The 19,796-nt window shown below is 39.3% G+C and overlaps 1 protein-coding gene across 1 annotated transcript in view; it reads right to left on the bottom strand.

Annotated features, from left to right (window-relative positions):
- The window catches only part of LOC147306071 (acid-sensing ion channel 1-like), an 88,380-nt gene that overhangs the window by 65,868 nt on the left and 2,716 nt on the right, over positions 1 to 19,796 (bottom strand). Inside the window, exon 2 of the mRNA XM_086277469.1 lies at positions 15,511 to 15,706. Coding sequence (XP_086133595.1) covers positions 15,511 to 15,706 — 196 coding nt within the window. The remainder of the gene's footprint in view (positions 1 to 15,510; positions 15,707 to 19,796) is intronic.

Below are 19,796 nucleotides of genomic sequence, written 5' to 3' on the forward strand. Positions count from 1 at the left end.
TGCAGCCAACTGGTGAATTAGTACCACCAGCTGTTATCCATGTGTTAGGTCCTAATATTCACACAAAAGTATTCTTTTGGGGGGGAAAGACTAATGAGTTTTTCACCATATTTGAGATCCAACCTTATAATTTAAGTGGTGCAAGCAGGATGACACTCGGCTTTAAGTTGTATGCCTTGTCATATATGAAGGTAATCTGCAGGGATGCATGGAAGATGAATGTTTATTAAATTTGCATTTTAAAGTGTGTAATAAAGCTGCACTTGAGCTCTCCTGCTGTGTTGGGCACTTTCACTGCTGACAGATGGCTTTTGTGTACAGGATTACTCCCCATTATGAGCCCTGAGCATTTACCTGCCGATCTGGATAATGTGGTTACGCTGGGCCTCAATCACTCTTTGGACATGGTCAGCACTAAATAGCCCTCGTTCAGCAATGTGCTGCAAATATTAATTTAATCCTCAGTAAGTGTGTTCAGATGATTTTTTTTTGTTGTTGTTTTTTAATCCAATTCACCACTAGAGAGATTGAGGAGTCAAAGGGGAATGTCATGGGAGCAAAGAGAACAAAGGATAGGGGCACAAGAGTGAGGCAGGCAAAGGGAGATAGTAAGAAGAGGCGAGAACATGTCATGAAAACATAATGAACACCGTCATGCCCATGAGGTTTGATGTGAGGAATGCACATCAAACCTCATGGAGTGTAATGTGAAGGGTTGAGATGAAGGAGGAATGCAGAAACTCTCTAAGAAGTGAAGGGGGGGGGGGGGGGGGGTAAACACTGTGACTGAGATATGACATAACTTTGCAAACTCAGCACCAGAGCATGTGGCAGGTTCACGAGTCAGGCTGCGGAGAGCAGCTGTGCTGACCCACAAGCCGCTGGGCGGTGTGGGTGGTGGCTGTGCTCCACATCTGTCGCTTCGGGCCACAAACCCTGAGGAAATGCAAGCCTAAGTATATTCCTGCCAAGGGAAAGATTGGCTGCCTCCATTCCAGAGTCTGGTTCTTTTCCAGCTCCCAGCACGGCTGCAGTTGTCAGAGAAATCTGAGCTCATTGTCACCCTGAGGGTTGCTTTTGGAGAGTTCATCCTGGGGCTTAAGACCATCACCACAGGTTTTACAGCAGTCAAAAGAGAAATAAGATGTGAAAACACAACAAATGTGTTCAACTGCAACCCTGCAGACCAATGAATACAGAGAGGAAAACAGTGCAGAACTGAAAACTCCGCAGAGGCTTTATTTAACAGCTTTTCCCCCCTAAAGTATTCCAGTTATTTTACATCGCCCTTCCAAACAGTTACTGGTTTACGTTCTCTAGGTATTTATTTTGACCAAAGTTATTTTACATATTCTGCAGATGTGTGAAGTGACAGCTCTAAAACCACAATGCTTTGGGATATTTAATTAGGATATGCAGAATTTATAGCAAGTATACTAAAGCATGCACAGACCTTAGACTTGTATATGACTTCTTCTTAAACAGGCTTTCTCATGACATCTACAGCTGCACAGCTTGCAAATAATGAAATATATAAAACACTGTTATTCTCATACCACCAGGCTCTCGCTTCTCTTCTCCTCGGCACAGCTTGTCTTACATTTTGTCAGCGAAATCTACAAATGCATGTTGCCTTCTTGAGACATGACAGCAGCGATCAGAGTACTGAAATTATAACACAACTGTCACGATAGCAGTGTGCTGGGAGCTTGCAAACACACATCTATTCCCCGGGTAAAGCTGTCAAAGCCTGACTTTGACAAACAAAAAAGGGCCAAGCATCAGGCCAAGGGAAACGCTCATCAGAGTGAGACTCACTCTGTTCTCCTTTACTGGAGTTCACTGCTGAGTGGGTTCTTAAATAAGCCCAGTTTGCTCTCTACTATAGAAATACCTCAGAGTCCAATTAGCAGTGATCATTCTCTTCAACTGTTAAGGAGCAGAGGGGGAGCGCTGGGTGCTTTCGATAATGCTGCAATAAATACTGGCACGACATTACAGGAAAAATGTCATCCATTATGCTTTTCTTGCTTTAAAGCTGCAATCAGTTAAATGTCTTTAGGCAAATGTCTGACATTTTGGGGATTTTGAACATTTGAAAGGACACTTGTCTTTAGGGTTGCCAACCGTCCCTTAAAAAACGGAATCGTCCCGTATTTAGAAACAAAAGTACACGTCCCGTATTGAGCTAATAAGGGACGCACTTTGTCCCGTAATACAGTGAGAATCAAAAGTAGTCTATAAATGTTAATGGAATTAACGCTTTGTTGGAAAACATAATTCCCAGCCCCTCTCCTGCTTTGTGACCAATGAGCTGACAGCACACTTATGACAATTCGAGTATGACAATTCAGATTATCTCATTGGTCGAGGAAAGGTCGCTTGCGGAGAAAATACCGGAAGACATGGCCAACAGGGAAACAAACGCCGACTCTGCGGTGCAAGTCTCGGACGACAGTACACCTAAAGCTGGGCAGACACTGCGATTTTTTTCAGTCACGTTATTCAGCTCCTGCTCAAACTGCACGATTGACTCGCAGGGGTTAGAAGTTGGTAGGTCACGATGCAGGTCTCACACTATACCGCCCGATGCTCTGATGCGACCTGAGTGCTCACACTGTGCCAACATAACATGAAGGTTATAACAGAAAATCTGTCGCTCGCTCTCTCTCTCTCTGTCTTTCACTCACACAGACACACCACCATCAACTTTGCTAAATTGCTAATGAAAAACATGATCAGGCAGCTGTGATTGAGCAGCGATGTAAATCCAACTATTTTCACGGTTGTTGTGGTCGTGATAATTTTGTGATGCCACATCGAAAAGGCTCGGATGAGCTTTCCAAAGTTCTACAAGTGCCTCCATCACTTGTGTCCAGATCACATGCTGCACAGCCGTGCTGCGCCGTCTTTTTCACCGATGTTTACGTGTTTGCGCGTGAGCAGTGTGAGCGGCTGCGGTGACACCCTCACGAGCGATTGATGATCGGGAGCTGGTCGTGAGGTGTTAATCGCTTCTCGTTACCCCACGTATACTACACGATGCACGATGAAGGCCAAAATCGGGCTGATCACCAAATCGGTCGCACGACTCAAAAATCGGCTCAAAATGGGCCAAAAATCGCACAGTGTAAGCCCAGCATTAGAGCAGCAATGTTTGTTCGCTCAGAGAAAGAAAAGAAAAAAGGCTGCAAAAGTACAGGGAGGAATGGGAAAAGAAAAACACCTGGCTGGGAAAGTGCACGATAACACCTATAAAGCGCACTGCACTGTGTGCCGGCGCACTTTTTCCATAGGCATGCTTCTAGTGGTGGGCACAAGAAGAACATGAGGGGCGTGAAAGCTCGGGGAACCCTTAACCAATTTTTTGTCCACCAGGCCACGGCAGAAGCAGATATGGTATGTAAACACTGGTTTGTTTTTTTAAACCCTCTGGTTAAGGTTAATATGGGCATGTGCAGTGAATATCAGCGCTATGTGGCCAGAAGTGTGATAATATAACTTATTTTGTGTAATAAACAACTGCAAGGATGGATGATTACAACAAATAGATGAATAATACATAAAAGTAATACATAGATGAATAATGATGATGAGTTAAGGTGCGTAATCATGGGAACAAGCGGGTTTACAAACAGGAGCAGCTGATTAGCATTAGAAAAGCTGAAATAATACCTCAACTGAAGCCAATTGTACTAAATGCACTATATGTGCACTGTTACAAGAATATTTTTCGTTCTATTGCTTTCTATTAATTTATATAATTTTAAGTTAAGCAGGACAGAGTTCTTTTAAAGAAAGATTTACTTATATTCTCAAAAGTTAAGCATGACAGGCTTCTGTTTAAGAAAGAGACCTGTTTTACTGTGTTAATGTTGTCATTTTGAGCTAAAAATAAATGGCTAAATGATCATTTGTTTCCCATATGGTCATATCACAAAGAATATGCATCTGCTTAAATCAAATTCAAGTCAAATGGTTAAAAAATAATTTCACACACACAAAAAAAAGAGCTACCACACTGGGAAGGGTGAAGACAACTGGGTTGCCCGGCCCTGGCCACAAGGTGTCCCTTATTTATTTTTCAGGGAGTTGGCAACCCTACTTGTCTTATACAGCTACAGCCAGTGGGCTGTTAGCTTAGCACAAAAATAATAAAAAAAAATAAAATAAAATCTGCCATCAAGCACCTCCAAAGCTCACTAACCAACACAATCTCTCTTTTTCAAACAGCACCGTCACAGATCATTGCTTTAAACAGTGTGCAGCATAGCAGCTAAATGCCATTTCACCCTGTTCAGCTTCAGAATACCACCAGCTAACCACTTCCTGCAGATCACAAAGACCTGTCATGTTTATGTTCATTAAACATGTCAGAGAAATATTTACTGCCAAACCATTTTGTAACTTATAGACAATAAGTATTAATTTGAAGTAAATTCTATATCTTACAGGAAACCAGTGCAGGGAGCAGAGAATTGGAACGATGTTTTCCCTTTAGCCAGTTTTTCTTAAAATCCCAGCTGCACCATTCGGAATGAAATGTAGCGTCTACACTGTAGAAGAGCGGCTGTAGTTAGTCAACTCTACAGGAGATGAAAGGATGAATACGTTTCTCTGCGGTTTGCTCTGACACTCTCACTCACTCTAAATTTCTAAAATACCAAACGGCTGATTTAGTTACAGCCTTAATATGTTGGGTAAAACCAGGCCCTCATCTTACACCAGGATTTATCACATTGGTTGAAATTTTTAGTGCCCTCGATTCTAGGTAGGAACTAATTTGCATCGGTGCATTTTTGTTTGCAGACAGGAGAGTCTCACAGCCTTGTTTCCATTTAATTAAGAGAAATTGTGTTGCTCCAGCTGTCCAATTTTTCAACACACAAACATAATACAGTAAATCAATAGAACTGAAGTCATTTGGTGAGACGGTGAATGGCCCACATTCACACCAGAGTAAAATAAATAAAATAAAATAAAATAATAATTTTATTTTTTCGTATTTACCGAATTACTCCAGTGGTGCAATCATGGAATCACCTCAACCGGTTGTATTCTGGTTATATTCCTATATAAATGAAAGGTTGCTGAGTGCATATGCCATTTTGCAGGTCAGTCACCATCCTGCAGCAACTATGTTACTATTTGTGGTAAAATTTCTTAATTTCTGTACCAAATCTTTGAGGTTCTGTCTGGATTCTGAAAGTAAGAAGTTACTAAATTTCTGTTTAATGCGAATTTTGTATGTAGATGGCAACAGATTTACAATTTTCTACAGCTTATCACATTTAATCGATGTATCATCACCAACAGATTCCATGTAATTACAAATTTAAAATGTGCTAAGACCTGAACCATCTAAGGACAGTAAGCAGTAGTGCTAAGGCACATCAGCTTCTCATGCAAATGTTTACAAAACAACAAATAAGTGCATTTGCTTTTTCTTTGACACTTCGATAGGTAGAATAAAGACTCGGACATCAACTTTTAATTAAACTCAAAAGTCTTCTGTCAAACTGAGTCTTATTTTCAAGCCAATACAAACATGTTTAAGATTTTTTATGAGAACATTTCAAACATATAATTCTCTTTTGGGAGCTTCTCCTTAATACACTGAAACTCAACAGCAGAGGAAATATCTTCTGCAAAAATATGGAGAAATAAGCTGGCACGACTCAACAGAAAACGATAAAGTATTGTCAGCTCTCCGCATGCACCATCATTTGGAAAAATCTACCCTTGAGGTATCTTACAAGTGCAGAATAGTTCTTTCGTTTTCCACATTATATGGAATAAAAATATTTCTTTAAAAAAAAAAAAGAAAAAAAGAGAGAGAAGTGATCCTGTCAGTTCAGTCGAGTTTTCAGTCTGTATTCGTGTCACAAACAGCTTGGAATAGTTTATCAGCCTCTTTTCTGTGTTTGATCTTTTTACAAAGAACAGTCTGTTGGGATATATCTCTTTCCTTATTCATCAAGTATGTTGCAATGAAACAATGAAAAGATTAACAACGCAATGCATCAAAGACAGTCTTCAAAGGAAGTGTATTTTCCAGTTTTCTGGAGCTACGCGGTGATGTAGATAACAAAAGGAAGTGGAGAGGAGAGAAATAAAGGCCTTAAACCTCTCCAGGGGAAACACCTCTCTGCTGCCACTATGTTCTGGCCAGATGTAATTTCCTGAGCAGCGTTCTGCTCTTCAAAGAGTGGAGAAATTGCCCTATCACAGTAGACACAGTAGAGAGGATGTGGGGGCTGTCTGAGTAACAGTCTTAGGCACATGTGCAGCAGATATTAACTACTACATAAATTATCCATCCCCCACAAATTAGAAGAAAAACACATAAAGGTCAATAAGATGTCTGAACGTGTATTAGACTCAGAACTACAGAGCCAGGAACGGGGTGACACGAAACAACTATTTACATGATTCATGTGCGCACATTTCATATTCCAGTGCTGAAATGAATTGTTGAGGCAGAACTAATCAAATGTTTGGGAGCATGTGCTCGCAACCAGAAAGCAGTTTTGAATTCTACGAAGGAAAAAAAAAGAAAAAGAAAATCATGATTCAATTCAATGTTTGGGTTAAAGAGAAGGGCAAGCAGCTCGGCCAACATCGGCTGTGTCATTAAAGCACCACAACACAACTGCAATCTTCACCTTTCAGTTCAAGGGGCTGTTTGGTTGGGTGGAATAAATATGTCCTATTGTGGAGAGAAAAAACTCATTACCAACCTTGTTATGTTTCTGTGTGCAACTTGAAGGTAGGTTGAAAGGTGATCTCAGACCATGTAATCTTAACAGAATGTCATCTTTAATGAGTATTTCTACTTGCGAAAAAAAAAAAATCAAGCGTAGGTTCTACTAACAAGAAGTGTGACTCGTTTCTTTTCAAGCGTCTAGTAAATCAGCTAGACCCTGAAAATGACACACCTAGATAGAACTGAGCCATAAAAATGATTATTTACAGCTCTTTCTTTCCTCCTGTAATGTGTGACAATTACTACCTTGAAACAGCCAGAATACACTTTGAAATTACAGTGTGAAGAAACTTCTTTAGCCACCATATATAGATTATATAGTGGCTAGGTAGAAAAAGTTCAGGAAGCACACACTCTTTCCCCCATAAAGTCAATGTTTGACAACCTCCCGTGTATCTTTAACGGCGAGTTTTGACACCTCGGTAAATATCAACGAAGATGTAGTTTGATGACCATCAGAATAGTTTCAGAGTTTTTCCAAGAGACCACCCTCACAAACTCCTGATGCACACCCAGTCATTTTGCTCTATAAGCAGGTCTGAAATATGACAGAAATCACTCAGTTCAGAAAAGAGCTTCTAGGGTTACTCCTAGCAGGCTTTCAAGGGGTAAAGATTATTACTTAACAGGACATCATATAAAAAAACAAAACAAAAAAAACCCATCTGGTCGTTAGCAGAGTCTAAAATTATTTAAATTCGACCTAAGAACAACAACAACACATGACATATACTGTGCTGTGTTTATGTTGTGGCCTTTTATGCAGCATTTCCTGGTATGGTTACATAATTTAAGAGTGTTCAAACCATTTGCCATTTTTCTTGCAAAAGATAAAGAAATGAGGGGAAGTTCAAGACTTTTGAAGACTACTGTAGATAAATGGTGCCAAAATACAGAAGTAAATGTCATGATTCAGGACCTTTAGCAGCAATAACTTGCAATAATTGTTTTTTGTATGACGTTATCACTCTTGCACATCACTGTTGTGGAGGTTTGGCCCACTCTTTACAATGTTGCTTTAGTTCATTGAAGTTTGCAAGCTTTCATCTATACACAGCTCTGTTAATGTCCCGCCACAGCAGCTCAGTCAGGTTGAAGTCTGGACTTTGACTGGGTCATTGTAGCACCTTGATTCTTTTCTTTTTCAGCCATTCTTTTGTAGATTTGCTGCTGTGCTTTGGATCGTTATCCTGCCGCATGACCTAATTTTAACCAAACTTTACTTGTTGGTCAGATGGCCCCACTTTTAACTCTGGATTGACGCAGTGACTGCAGTGTGTTCAGGTAAATCATCACCCCTCGTGCTCATCGTGCTCAGCAGTTATATGAACAGATGTTATGTGCTGATATGCTTTGTTTGCTTTTTGACCAAATGGGGGAAAAAGTGGGGAAACTTGTCTTACAGCAGAATATTTAAATTAAAAAAGAAATCTGCTCATTTTTCTCTTTAGGAGGTTTAACCCTTGTTCTGAAGTTAATTACTGATTTTTTTGTAAAGAATGTCCTTTGTGGCCATCCAAGAAAAAGCTTTTACTTGGCAAACCCTCCAAACAAACCAAAATTGTTCTAATTATAATGACATGAACTTTAAAATTTTAAATGCTAACTGAGCCCTGTAATGTCTGAGAAGTAGCTGTTTATTTTTGTTTTGTTTTGCAGTTTTCCTAAGCATTACCTGATCTGACCTTGAGTTGAATTTGCTGGGACAGCCACTCCCAGGAAGACTGGATGTTTTCCATTTGTTGGGGAAAAAAAAAAAAAAAAAAAAAAAAAAAAAAAAATCACCCAAGAGTGATGGACTTCAAATTGTTTGGAAATGACCTCCCAGATCAGTGGGCAGCCAGAATTGCGCTGCTGATGTCCTTCCACCTTGGCATCATGTTAACATACAGCTGAATGAACCAGACCATCAAAACGTCTTCTTTTATAGAGGTGATCGATTAATCCAATGCATTTGATTAGCAGCACTTAGGCGTTACTTATCCCCTTAATTCCTATGGAAGCAGTGAGGTTATTCTTAAGTTTTTCACAGGATTTTGCATTATGTTTTTCTTAAACAATTAATGATATGACATATGACATTTAAGATTGTATTTACCTAAGTTAAAGACATGGCAAGGATCAAATGACTTTTTAATAATGACCTGATAATAATAAAATAAATAAAATAAAAAAAAACCCTCAGAATTCAAATAAGTTTATTTTTTCAATAATTTATATTGACTATATATAACTATATATGAAGATTTGTTTCCAGGTGGCCTCAACCTAAACCTATAAAAAGTCAACAGGTTTCACACGCATACGTACATTAATGCCAAAGGGAACTTCTTATTCTTGTCTTGTTTTTTTTGCCATTCATACATTATTAGACCAGCACCCAATGTAATGTTTATGCCATAGATGCCCTAACAGTACTGGTAATTACCAAAATCATTCATAATTCAGCACATTAGTAACATTAGTATTTTTAATTAAAATGCCAAATTAGTTATTTACTTGCATCATTAAAAGCAAAAAAAAATAAAAAATAAAAAATGTTTTAGTGGTTGAATGTTGTGCTTGATTAACTTTTGATTTCTCAGTGAAGTCCTGTGTGCCGGCTCAAATTATAAAAATATAGTAGAAGTATAAAAATGTGCATACAGAAACAAGTTTTTGACAGATGCCATAAAAACAAGACAGCAAATATTTTAGATCGTTAATATAAGCACTTTGCACACAATATTACAACAGTAGATGTTCAGATTAAATACTGCCAAAGTCTGACATAATAATGCAAGCAAATAAACCTTATCATCAATGACGTCAGGTTACAGACAACTGTATGAAATGTCCCCCCCCCCCTTTCTGGTCACTCTGTATAATGTCATATGGAGGGAATATAGCTAATAAAATCATCTCTGAATCTTGCTGTACGACGAAAGTTACAGTCATCTGCTTAAAAAGGGGAAAAGGAGCCAGAAAAGAGTATAAACTGAGGGTATGTAGAAAGATCAGGGGCGTAATTTACAGGGGGGTTAGGGAGGTTATGCCCCCCCCCCCCCCGATAATCAGACCTAGCCAATATAACCCGCCAATAAAATTATGAATTATCTTGCATAAACAGGCTGTTGATTTTCTTTACTCATCACCAGCAAAATAGTTGCATGTTTAATCATCTGGGAATTTACCCAGATTTATTCATTTATTTATTTAGACAGAGATCTTGACAACACCAATGTTCAGCACAAACTTATGCCCATGAACAAGATCTGACATTAAAGATCATTTTGAACTGAGAACCATGCAAAGCTTCTCTGTCAGGGCTTAAGAATAAAAATACAGAGCCCAAAATGACATCCCCCTCAAAGCATTTTTAAAGGAGGGAGAAATCACTGTTTAGAGAGGAAATTACTGTCATGCAGAGCAAAAGAAACAGTCTAAAGAGTCCAGGAAACAGATAAAGAATTAATTAAAACAACAGAATACAACAGAGATAAAAGATTAAGGAAATGAAGCACTGGCTTTAGAAAGGATATAGCACATCAAAATACTAATACAATTTGTGTAGCATGTAAATTGCTATTTAAATATTCTGTATATGTGCAGAAATAATTAGCGCTCTGCAGTAATAATAAGGTAGAAGTCAGGTTTTCATTTGAAAGAGAAAAAGACCTTAAGTCTTCATTTTTTTCCAGTTCTCCAGTTAATATAAAGTCATTGTTGTCTCATTAAATTCGGTATAATGCCAGTTTCCATCAAGGAAAGTTTCATATTAACAGTCTTGCAGGCTTCCTTTTAATGTGAAAAAACAATAGAAGCTTTAAATCAGGGGACTAAGAATATGAAAATATAATTTATGTTAAATGGAGAACAGCAGCAGTGTGGAGAATGTAACTGTTGTTGAACTGATGGACCTAATACAGAGGAAATGGGCATTATAATAAAATAATAAACTAAGTAATTTCACCCTCTTAATGTTTTTTTTTTAAACTCTGTCTGCATTAGTGCGCTGCCCCTCAGCTGTTATTTCATAGTCCTGATTTGAATGCCCTAGGAACACATATATATATTATAGTTTAGATTTTTTCATGCAAGTTAACTTAAGGCTGCACCTGTAAGCTCAAATAGCTCATCTCTTTAGGTATTCAAAGAGAATTTCTCTCTCTTCACACAATTTACTGTGTTGGAATGAGGAGAAACGTTTCCCACTAACAACTCAGCCCTACAATTTAATGAATTGAATGATGTTCACTGAAGTTCCTCATTAATCACATTTTCGTCATCTAGCATACAACTGTGTGTCTTAGCATAAGTAGCAGCGATTAAGCTACAAATATGCGACTCCTCATTACAAGAGTATTAAACATCGTCTGTGAAGGTTCTCAGTCATCCAGGTCATCGTAGTCAAAGGAGCTTGCAAAGAAAAGCGTCTGGACTTCTTTAAGTTGCTTGAAGACGTTTCACCTCTCATCCGAGAAGCGTCTTCAGTTCTAAGGTCAAGTGGTGGGGAGTCCCCACCTGGTGGGGCCAGGTTTCACAATGAGCTCACCCGAAACTCTGGCTGATTGGGACCCACACCCATTTTCACACCTTGGCTCAGGCGATTAGAGGATCATCAGGGGGTCCCTTTGTCCCTCTTTGGGGGGGATACTCCCACTAGGTTTAAATCTGGGACTCCCCACCATTTGACCCTAGAACTGAAGAAGCTTCTCGGATGAGAGGTGAAACGTCATCAAGCAACTTAAAGAAGTCCAGACGCTTTTCTTTGCAAGCTCCTTTGACAGTATTAAACATCCATTTTCCATTTGTTGCTTATCAAGCTAGGCTTGCAAAGGGCTGCAAAAGGCTGTTTTGAGCAAGAGTTGGTCTACACACTGGTCAGGTCACCAGACCATCAGCAAGCTAACGCAGAGAGACAATCATGCACGCCCACGGCCCATTGACAGTCACTAGTTGACCTAACAGACAGGTCTTTGGACTGTAAACTGGAGCAAACCCACACATGTGTAGGGAGAATAACACACACTACACACACCTCAGATCTAAATCCAGAACCTCTCACCTATGAGTGGGGAGCACTCACCACTGCACCACAAACCAATACATATTCATAAAATCATTTATTTGACCCCTACTGTAGAAAAGTGTGAAAGGACTATTGTGAGTGTGCCTTTAAGTGTGACCTCTTTGAACAACTATTTATAATACCAATATAATTAAGCCACATTTAATTCCAAGCTTGATTGCACAGCATGACAAAGAGACTTCTTATTTCCTTAACACACCTGTCCCTTTAAATCTCACCACTATAAAAAGGTAAAAAAAAAACAAAAAAACAACAACAACCAAAAAAAAACCTCAAAGCAATAAAATTTATTGAAATAGGAAGGACACTACTCAAAGTGTCTCAATAAAAAAAAGAAACAGACACCAAAGTGAGGAGCTAAAATATCGGTTGTCATATGCTGCATGTAAAGTCCTTTAATTAAGGCAATTTGTCATTTGGGCTATATCAATAAACTAGACTTGATGCACAATACAAATAGTGTGGGTGTGGAAAATGAAATATGAAATCAGAGGTTTAGCAGCCACAATCTTAAAGGTACAGGCTCTTTTTGTTTTAAGTCTGGAGTGAGAAACAACCCAGAAGCTTGCTTTAGAAGATCTACTAACTACTCTAATGCAAGCAAGGAGAGCTGTGACTGCTCTGACCATGCAGAGATCTAAGAGGTTTTGTTTTTTTAAATTTGAAGATGGTTGAAAGAAAAGCGGGGAGATGAAAATAGATCAGAGCTGCTGCGACTTGCTACCAGGCATGTCTGTTTTTTAAAAAAAGACACTCTAGTAGTGCTGCTTCCAACTACATGTGGAGACTCAAAAAAAGGCACCCAGTTGCTTTGCTTTTATTGGTTTAGCAGGAAAAATGGCAAAATTGCCCATAAGCAGAAATATCACTTCAAAGCTACTCCAGTGCAGCTGCTACACTAAGCGGCAGCTTTAAGAGCTCCTCTCTGGTGTCATTGTGGATGAATGTATGTCATTTAATCTCTTCGGACTGCACATGCACGCTTGTTCTTCCTCAAATCTGCTGGTTAGATCGAGGTAAAAACTCTTTGATGACTCGTGCTCCCGTGAATAATATCTGCCAGATAGTAACAGAGATGCTCACAGAAAGTAAACGGAAATCTTGTTAGGAAAACAACTACAACTGAACTTAATCCAATCTACTCAGCGAGCTCGCCGTTTCGAATGATCAATGTTCAGCTCCAAATTAAAAACCATGTCTGCTGCCAGTGACTTCTGGCTACAGCGTTTGGGTGGGCCGGCGTCAGCAGAAGGTTTTATAGCTGAGACATTACAGTCGGGCAGCTCTGCTCCTGTGCTGCAGGGGAAACGTACTTTTCCAGTCAGTCAGGCAGACATATATAATGTCAGTGGACTGCTTAAACAAATTTTGCCAGCTCCAGTGCATTATTTCACATCCATTCTCCACAAGGACATCTGTGCACATTGTTTACTGGTTTGTTTTATTTATTAGGATCCCCTTTAGCTATAAACACAAAGCACATCTAGTCTTCCTGGGGTAAAAATATACAACACATTTTCAAACAATGCCTCCCTTTCATTGTTTAAAGGATAAAATTAAAAACACTAAAAACCATTTTTATTTTAAAAAGGTAGACGCGAACATTTTTTTTTTTTTTTTAAAAGCTGAAGGGATTCAAGCGAAATAACTAAAAAGCTCAAAACAATGCTTGATCATTTACTTTAACAAGAACTTGTTAGAAGACACGGAAGACTCACAGAAGTGAAAATGGGGGTTTTAAACATCTGCGTGCACTTGGGATTAAAAGAAATGGCGTACATGCCCATACAACAACACGTACTGTGGCAAATTTTGCCACATATATGCTTTAAAATATATATATTTTAGAATTGATCTAAATCTTACAGTATAAAGCTGGTTATTTTATCAAAAGCTTTATTTTCATGTTGATCTCTGTAACGATGGCTTTACACTGGATTTACCACAAGGTGTTTGTTCTGACTGTCAATGTTGCATTTGATTGGTTCAGTATCTGTGTGTGCAGATATGATTAATGGTTTGCAATTTCAATTTAGTTTCATTGGCTACATAGCAATTAACTATCCGAGGTGCTGACTTCAGCTGTTGCTCATTCCCATCTGGGATTCGAGCGCAGCCAACACAACTCCGCGTCATGATCTCAGTCCCTGGTTGGCAACTTTTATCAGTCTGGTCATTTGCCAACATAACAACTGGAGCCATAAAAGAAAGACAGCTAATGCTTGACACCGCATCCTCTGTACTTTAATATAGGAGAAACAAAATAGGGGCTCTGTCAAAACAGTATAAAACATTAAATCCCAAAAAAGCACATAACTCAAGGGATGAGCCAGTGTTGCAGCCTGTTGCAGAAAACAATTTGTTCCCATTTGTTTAGTTGACTGTCCAAAAAGAAAAAAAAAAAAGAAAAAAAAGCCAAAGATAGCAAAGAGGAGGAGGAGTTGTTCAGGAGGGAGGTACAACAGTGGGTGTCTTCAGCTATCTGTAAAACACGGTGGAGGCTCTGTTATGGTTTGCCGTTGCATTTCAGCAAGGAGTGTTGGGGATTTTTTTCAAAATTGATGGAATTGGGAACAGAAGAAAGTACCAGCCAATTTTGATCCACCATGCAATACAATCTGGAAAACATCTGATTGGCAACAGCTTCTCCTTCTTCTTCTTTTTTAATGTATCGACCAATTTTAAGTGTTTTTTTCCCCCCCTTTATTATTTTTCAGTAGCAGAGTAGAGTAGACAGGAAAGGAGGAAGAGAGTGTGGGAAACAACAGAGAGGAAACAGCCCAGGTTGAAATCACATCTGGACCCCTGCTGAGCTATACTAGCACTTCAGGTAACACTTACAGCTTTAATACCAAACACACTACCAATGCAGTAAAGGCATACCTGGATAGAAATAAAGCACAAACACACACACCATCAGTGATGGACTGGCCTCTTCAGAGCTCAGACCTCAGCATTATCATCTTGACAGAAAACAAAACAAAAGGCAGCCAACATCCAAAGAAAGGCTTTAAATGTCCTTCAAGAAGCCTAGAGAATATTCCTGAAGACTACTTAAAGAAATTACATGAAAGCTTGCCTAAGAGACTTCAGGCTGTGTTGAAAAGTAAAGGTGTTCATACCAACGAAAGCCTTCTAAGCTTGTTAGAATTGCTTGCACATGTTTCATTTCACATTTTCCTGACAAAATATAAAGAAGTGCAAAAGTGAGTGATCATCCCATGCACAGTTACCATTAAAAGTTGTGAAATTTGTTGACACTGAGTGTAGTGCACTGCATACTGTAATATGCATGTATGGATGAGTGTGCAGAACTGCTGATGACTCAGTATGGGAACTTGGGTCAGCAGGCATGCCCATCAAAATGCACTGAGGAAATTGTTTTTTTTAAAGTTTAACACAGTAATTTTTATCTCTGTTTTGTCACAGCCTGTTTAATAAAGCACTCTATCAATTAAATTTCAGCTTCAAAAAAGCCTGGACTGACATAAAACATCAATGTTTGTTCACGGCTCTGCAGACAGTTATTCTGTCAGATATATGAGAGGTTTCAGAAAAATTCCCAGCTATAATTACAGCTCGGTTGTTGCAAACTAGCAATTATAGAAACAATGTGACTAGAGCGTAATCCTTTAATAATCTTCTGATCAAATCTTCTGGAGCAATGACTTACCACTTTGAAGTCCTCTGCTCTGCACTCGGTGCCGTGGAAGTGGCAGGAGAGCAGCATGTCACTGATATCGTGGCCGGTACGGTCGTAGAATTCCCGCATGTTGAAGGGTCGCGGTTTAAAGTTGTGGAAGTCGGCTTTGACCTTGAGACTCTCCAGAACGCTCTCCTCCACCAGGTGCATGTCTCTGATCTCATACCTTTGAAATCAGATAGAGAAGGAGAGTTCATAGAAATGTTTCAGCAATTGCAAATTTCATGTCTCGTAGTTTGGTATGGACTCAGCCGCTTGCTTGAGCAGCACATCCCAGCAGTTAACAATCACTCCCTTATCATAGACTTTGTAAAGGTGCTTTTGTACACTTCCAAGAAAATTTATGAGCGTCTACACCAGTGAACCTTTACTCTCCTCAACCTAAAAATAATACTGCACAATGAATCATAAGGTGCAGAAACCAGACGATAAAAATGTACAAGATGGTTTTTCTGTGGCATTTTCCACCTCTCAGATGACAAGGACTACCAAAGTGTAAAGCTTTATTTTATATTACAGTGCATTATAAAGTTGAGACAGGAGCTGTACAAGGCCATTAACCCAGTAGTCCCTTCACTGCAACAGTTCCAGGCTGCATGGTATTTCAATTTGAACCAACCTTATGTTGACTGGATTATGTTGCCTGTCAGAACATTTGGTTAAACTTTCATGTGAATTTTTAAGCTGACTGTCTCCTTCAGAAGTAAAAGTAACTAAATCTTTTAAATCCATGGCAGAGGTATGGTGAAAAAAAAAAAAGGGAATTTTTCAGAACAATGGAATCATTAATATATTTCTGGGTCACAGTTCAGCTGGTAGAGGAAGCCATAACAGAATTACCACCATGTTTGAAAGATGAGACATTATGGTGGGAAACGTGATGGCTTTTTGCTTCACATGGTGCTCTTTCTATCATTTTGACAGAAGCTCATTTTTGTTTCATCAATCAACAAAACTTAGTTTTGTTACTTAGATTATGGACATTAGCAAAGAAACATGTGCACCCACATCCCAGAGAGCATTCTCCAGCTAGCAGTTCATGAACATACTCAAATACAGTCATGGTCCCTGTTATATGTGCTGGTTTGCTGTCCTTTTGCTGAATTTTCTCCTTCCTTCTGTGCTTCCCCATCAGTGTAAGCTATTTGTTATTTCCGGTTTTACTTTGAAGTCTCGTTCTGTGTATCTCCATGCTTTTGCTCCTGAGCCCTCTGGCTCACCTTAATTGTGTCTCTTTCTGAAATCAGCCCTCTAAGTGTGCATACACACATACACACCAGCCAATTCATTAGCTACACCTTGCTGGTACCAGGGTGCACTCTTTTTTTGTCTTAAAAAGTGCCTTAAATTATTATGGCACAGATTCAGCAAGGTGCAGGAAAAATTCTGAGATTTTGATCCATGTTGACAAGATGGAATCACACAGTCACTGTAGGCTGAAGCATTTGAACAATGATCAACTGCCACTAAGGGGCACACCACCAAGAACCACTGGTACAAGGCAGGATGGAGCCATGCTTTCATGCTGACTCTACCATCTGAATGTTCCAGCAGAACTCGAGACTCATCAGACCACAACAGAGCACAGGTGAACTGTCGCCTCCATTTCCCGTTTCTGTCTGACATTAGTAACACCCAGTGTAATCTGCTGCTACTGTAGCCCATATCTTTCAAGGTTTGACTTAATGTACTCGCACAGATACTCTTCTGAATAGTGGTTATTTGAGTTACTGTTGCCTTCCTAACAGCTGGAAACATTTTGACTAGTCTCCACCAATCTCTGGCATTAGGAATTCATTTTCTCCCAAAGCATTCCCATTCAATGGATATTTTATACTTTTTTGGGAGGGGACCATTCTCTGTAAAACCTGAAGATGCTTCTGTTGGAACCCCCCCCCCCCCCCCCACAGCTTCTCAAAAACCCAGGCTAGCTTGTGTGGCACCACCAACAACGCCACTTTTGAACTTTTAACTCACGTTTCTTGCCCGCTTTAGCAAGTCATTTTGACTATGTCTACATGCCTAAATGCAACGAGTTGACGCCATGTAATCTGCTGATTAACATTGAACGGGTGTATCTAATGAAGTGGCCAGTGAGTGCATAGTTTTGTCCTTTTATCAGATTGTCTGTTTACCTTCTGAATCTTTGTCTGTGCACTTCGTTCAATTATATCAAATACACATTTTAGTTAAGTTAGCAAATGTCAGCTAGCTAACAAGCTTAACATCAAAAAGTTTGCATAGTTATTGTAGCCATCTTGGAATATTAATAAAGTAGCATCCACTAACCAACCCTAGAGTGGCCACAATTGATATCTGTATAGTTGCTAATGGTGGGGACCTTCACAGGATGCCAAGGAAAAGTACAGTAAATAATAAAAAGCTAACTCTTTCCCCATAAAAACAGGTTCAGGTAGCAAACAATCTGACAATGAACAAAGGTAAAAATAAGACTACATATGCACAAAAAGCTGCTTAACCAAGTACGCACATGAGGAAACAATCAAACCAGGACAGACAGTCACAGGGGAAGGAAATCAGACAGCAGAAGGCAAGACACAGGCTGAAACAATCAGGCAGAAAGCGAAGATGCAGGCAAGGAAGTGATAAATAAATAAATGATAAATGTTAAACTAAGGTACGAGCATAGAAACAAGAAAGAGAGAGGCAAAGACAGGGAAACAGGAGACACTGGGAACATTAAAAGCAGAAGATAGTATATTAAACAGAAAAAAAAATCAAAAAGCCTAATTAGGTCTGTGTTTTAGCATTTAATACCCATATTAATGAGTTTCTCATCTGTAATATCATGTATGATGTTTAACATAGCTCTGCCTCACTGATAGCTTGGCATTCAGTTACATTTCTGTTGGTTTCGTCTGTTTCTCCTGACAGACTCTTAACTATAAAGGCCTATGTGTAACGTAGTGGGGAGCCAGACAACCCACATCATACGCAGCATTATCGGTAGCACTGGGAAATTTACTTTCATTTAATGGAGCTCACAAAAATCTGACCACGCTGCCTTGTATTAAAAGTGAGCAGAATAGCTGTAAATGCAGCCGCTCTCCAGCCTTGCTGTGATCTCCCACTGAGCTATTATTAAAAATGTCACCATTTTAATGGACTCACCAAAGAGCAGACTACTCCAGCCCCCCTTCTCACCCCACCTCAAACGCTGCTTCAAATGAAAGGATTTTTTAGAAATTTCTCATATGAATGTACTGTGAATATGGTCTTTTATTGTGGCAAATACAATTAATACACACCATGTGTTTTATGTGCAACATGAATAAGAATGAGATCCAGTGGCTGCTTACTTTAAGAATGGAGTCGGTAATGTGCAATTATGCCAAGCTATTAAAATTTCTTATAAAAACAGGGTGCAGTAAATGCTTTTCTTTTCATTTTGCGGAAGGCAAAAGGGCATCCAACTAAGTGAAATCATCAAAACAACAGATCAATAACAACTAGCTTCATTCTGGTTTAAAAATAAGTTCATAGATTTTAGACATTAAGAAGAGCCTAACCTTATTAGGATGGGGCAGGGAGCGCTTTTGTTTGATTGAAAGTGAACTTAATTGAGGAGAGGCATTGACTCCCTGCTGTTTGTACTGTGGACAAACCTGCCAAGAAGGCACTTATGAGATAAAATCCCAGAAGTACAAGCTGACAGGATCAGCAGAGAGTGACACTTCAGTATGTGCACAGCTTAAATATCATGCCACAAGACATTTCCCAGACCAGTGACTCCAAACATGGGAAGTAGGTGGAGAATGATCTTAAATGCCACGAGCACTTTCATTTCTGGCTGGGGTATAACAGCTAAGTGTGTTGTTGCATCGCCTCTCTACCTTGCCAAGGGAGGCAGGATAATGAGCACTAAACCTACTTCAGAGTGTAAGAGTTGAGATAAGTACACAAGGAAAGAAACTTAGAAGGAAATTCAACCCCTTTCTGATTTGGTGGCCAACTTTGACAAAAAATTCAAAGGGATTAAGAGATGAATTGATGTAGAAAAATCCAAATGGCAAGTGTTGATCATCAGCCACACCAGCCTCACAGGAAAACAAAGCTAATTTTACTCTTCAACTTCAATTTCTGTTAAAGATTTAGAATAGAAATTGTCTCCATCTCCATGTTAAAGTAAACCCACCAGATGCTGAGTCTTCTCCTTGATCTCTTTAACAGACAACATGTTCAAGCCTGGCATAATCTGAGGACACTTTCGTGTTTTTGATGACTCGGGTGAAACA

The sequence above is a fragment of the Aulonocara sp. 'chitande type north' Nkhata Bay genome, linkage group LG20, assembly GCF_057382095.1.
Source record: "Aulonocara sp. 'chitande type north' Nkhata Bay isolate Kocher_YH1m ecotype deep benthic linkage group LG20, A_spYH_male_GT1.1, whole genome shotgun sequence".
In the NCBI taxonomy this organism is placed as follows: domain Eukaryota; kingdom Metazoa; phylum Chordata; class Actinopteri; order Cichliformes; family Cichlidae; genus Aulonocara; species Aulonocara sp. 'chitande type north' Nkhata Bay.